Source organism: Dipodomys ordii, unplaced genomic scaffold (genome assembly GCF_000151885.1).
Source record: "Dipodomys ordii isolate 6190 unplaced genomic scaffold, Dord_2.0 Scaffold15158, whole genome shotgun sequence".
Classification (NCBI taxonomy): Eukaryota; Metazoa; Chordata; class Mammalia; order Rodentia; family Heteromyidae; genus Dipodomys; species Dipodomys ordii.
This window is the reverse complement of record NW_012282370.1, coordinates 1-3716: the sequence shown is the minus strand read 5'-3', so window position 1 is coordinate 3716 and position 3716 is coordinate 1. Positions and strand designations below refer to the sequence as shown.

General features: G+C 39.2%; 1 protein-coding gene across 1 annotated transcript; it reads left to right on the top strand.

Annotated features, from left to right (window-relative positions):
- Positions 1–663: 663 nt before the first annotated feature.
- Positions 664–3378, top strand: LOC106002619 (myotubularin-related protein 13-like; the record flags this gene model as incomplete). The annotated part of the gene is made up of 3 exons (XM_013037470.1): positions 664–926; positions 2376–2548; positions 3305–3378. Coding segments are annotated over 3 exons (510 nt in total), but the record flags the coding sequence as incomplete, so codon positions are not given.
- Positions 3379–3716: the final 338 nt, after the last annotated feature.

The window sequence follows — 3716 nt, the reverse complement described above, 5'->3', positions numbered from 1 at the left end:
TAGATAGATAGATAGATAGATAGATAGATAGATAGATAGATAGATGTTTTACTCTTTATAAGCTATAAAATGCATGTAGATTGCTATTATTCAACTCTTCAGCCTATAACCTCTCTTTAAAGTCCCATAGTCACTTGCTTATTCCAGTAATATAGATGATAATGTTTGGCTCTCACATCTACAAAGAAATCTCAATATATTTTTGTGACCTTGATTACTCCATTTCATTGTCTCAAAGAGCAGAAAAGAAGTAAGTATATGATTTAGTAAATGCTACATACCAGAGCATTTGTACATAGGACCTTTAAGTTAACAAATTATGTGACGGGTAGAGTTGACTAAATATAGTGAAGTATAAACAATCAGGAACATCTGTCTGTGTTTTACTATCTGGTCCTACTGAAGGCAGGTTGAATGTGGGAAAGAGTTGGTTTTGTTTGTGGTAGTTGTTACATTTTCTTTATGAGTTTTGATTTCTGCTGATAATTTAACAAGTTTTTTGTAATTTTCTAGAAAATCAATTTTCTTGATTTTTAAATGTTTTCTTGGTGTACTCTGAAAATAGCATATACAATATACCAGCGAGAAGGTGTAGATTTAAAACATTTTCCATGTTTTTTAAGTGAAGTGATAGATGTTCTCTTTCATTGCTGTGTTCCCTAGGACAGGCTTCCTGATAACCAGTATCATGAAAAGACAGCAATGGACCTGGCAGCTGAGCAGCTACGCCTTTGGCCTACTCTGAGCAAGTCAACTCAACAAGAGCTGGTGCAACATGAGGAAAGCACTGTTTTCAGCCAGGCCATCCATTTTGCAAACCTCATGGTCAACCTGCTAGTTCCACTAGATACAAGTAAAAACAAGCTCCTGAGAGCATCTGCACCAGGAGACTGGGAAAGTGGGAGCAACAGCATTGTCACAAACAGGTACCAAAATGTGAACACAGGGACCCTTTTCCTATTCTTCTTGGGGCCAGTCTTGGCTTATCAGAAAATTGAAAGCATTTTGGGCAAATATTGTTGTATATAATTTTTATGAACCATTTTCCCCACTTTAGACTTTCTTTACTTCTTCTTTATTAAAAAGACTGTCACCTCATCCCATTGTAAATCTACTCCTGTGCTCTTTACCTTTATTGATACAGTTTTCAAAAGTTTCACCCAGCTCTCTGCTATTTTCTAGCTCTTTCTCAGCTCTTTCCTTCTCTTCTCTTTCCCAGCTTCCTTCTCTTTCCTAGCTCTCTCTTTCCCACCTTTCCCAGACGCTGTCTTTTCTAGCTCTTTTCTCTCCTTTCTAGCTATTTTCTCTCTCTTTCCCAGCTCTCCCAGCTCTCTTTCCCAGACCTTTCCCCACCGCGTGGAGGACCAAGATGGCCTGGTGCCAGCCGGAACGATGAATAAACCTACTCCTTACCTGAAAATAAAAAAAAAAGTTTCACCCACTACTGATCTAGCCCTTCAGTTACATTCTGCTAAAGTAGTTTATGGAAATCACTCTGAAAAATTATCAGTGAGAATATCCTTGACAAAGTCATTGTTTCTCATCCCTCCTATTCCTCATCTCATCTATGGAACTGCCTAATTATGTTTTTTTGGTTTGTTGTTTGTTTTTTGTTTTTTTTTTTTTTTGGTCGGTCATGGGGCTTAAACTCTGGGCTTGTACGCTGTCCTTGCACTCTTCAGCTCAAGGCAAGCGAGTGCTCTACCACTTGAGCCACAGCACCACTTCTGGTTTTCTAGTGGTTTTTATGGAGATAAGAGTCTCATGGACTTTCCTGCCCTGGCTGGCTTTGAACCGCGATCCTCAGATCTCAGCCTCCTGAGTATCTAGGATTATAGGCGTGAGCCACTCACTGGTGCTCTAATTATGTCTTTAACCCTATCTCTCCACCCTCCAGCAACTTCTCATTTCTCTGAAAATAAACTCCAAAGCCTTTGCCGTGCCTGTGAGGATTTGTGCCCAGCCTATGTTTGTGACTTTATTTCCCATCATTTCTTATGTTAGCCAGCCTGGCCTCCCTGCTACTACTCATCTTAGTCCAAGAATAGTACTGCCTTACAGCCTTTGTGCTCATTCCCTCAATCTGGAATGTACTTTCTGAAATAGCCACAGAATCACCTCCTTATTTCTTCTTAAATGTCACCTATTTCCCAAAGTAGTACTACAAGCCTTCTGGAGTAATATTCATATTTAAACCATAACTGTAGACAAATACAACATGATATTTTACAGTGTCATTTATAGGAGCCATGAAGTTAAGCTAGCCCTTCCTCCTGAGTATCTATTTGTTTGAGCAAATTTTAATATTCTGTTGATTATAATGTAGTAATTACTTGTTGCATGTGTTCTGACCATGATTTCTTTCTGTGACTTAGTATTGCAGGAAGTGTAGCTGAGAGCTATGATACAGAGAGTGGGTTTGAAGACTCAGAGAACAATGACATTGCCAACTCTGTTGTGCGGTTTATTACCCGATTTATTGACAAGGTTTGCACAGAGAGTGGAGTTACTCAGGATCACATCAAGAGCCTTCATTGCATGATACCAGGTAATCATTTTGCAAATATTAGAAAGACAGAGTTCTAACGTAACAACCTTTCTACCAGGTAATTTATGCATACTATTTATCTTATGATTGTTATTTTTTATTATAAAATACAGAACAAGATTTACCATCTTTTGTGCATGTGTGTGCGTGCGCACGTGCATGTGCGCGCAATGTGGCTTGAACTTGGCCTGAGCACTGTCCCTAAGCTCAAGCCTAGTGTTTTACAACTTGAGCTGCAGCTCCATTTAAGCTTTTTTTGGTGGCTAATTGGATAGGAGAGTGTTAAAGACTTCCCTACCCTGGCTGGCATCAAACTGCAATCTTCATATCTAAGCCTCCTGAGTAGGAATACAGGCATGAGCCACCAGCACCTGGCCGTTTTAACTATTTTTAAGTGTATAACTTAAATTATATTCACAATGTTGGGGCTTAAATTCTGGGCCTGGGTGCTGTCCCTGAGCTCTTCAGCTCAAAGCAAACACTCTATCACTTGAGCCACTGCACCACTTCCAGCTTTCTAGTGGTTTATTGGAGATAAGAGTCTTATGGGCTTTCCTGCCAGGACTGGCTTTGAACCGATCCTCAGATCTCAGTCTCCTGAGTAGCTAGGATTACAGGCATGAGCCACTGGCACCCAGCATGTTTAGCTTTGTGAGTAACCCAAAATTTTATTAGTTTTCAATTCTGATATATTTAGAATTTGTTTTTATTTTGCTTGTTTTGTGCTTTTATTTTGAATACTTTAATTCATCCTAGGAATTGTAGCTATGCATATTGAAACTCTAGAAGCAGTACATCGAGAGAGTAGACGACTTCCACCTATACAGAAGGTAATTATTCCAAATTGCTAATTTTTAAGGTCTAACTTCTCTTCCAAAAAAAAGCCATTGACTGTTATGCTCCAGAAAGTACCTCTTCCAGTTTATAGATACAATTTTAATAGTACATTAAATGTGGAGAGAAGTTTGTCATGTAGAACCTTATAAAAAAAGATACTAAAATGGCAAATGGAACAGTATATTTTATTGTGTTCTGCAAAAGAACAATAATCTTTTGTTGACCCATTTTTTTTTTTTTTTTGGTCCGGTCATGGGGCCTGAACCCTGGGCCTGGGCGCTGTCCCTCAGCTCTTCAGCTCAAGGCTAGCGCTCTACCACTTGAGCCACAG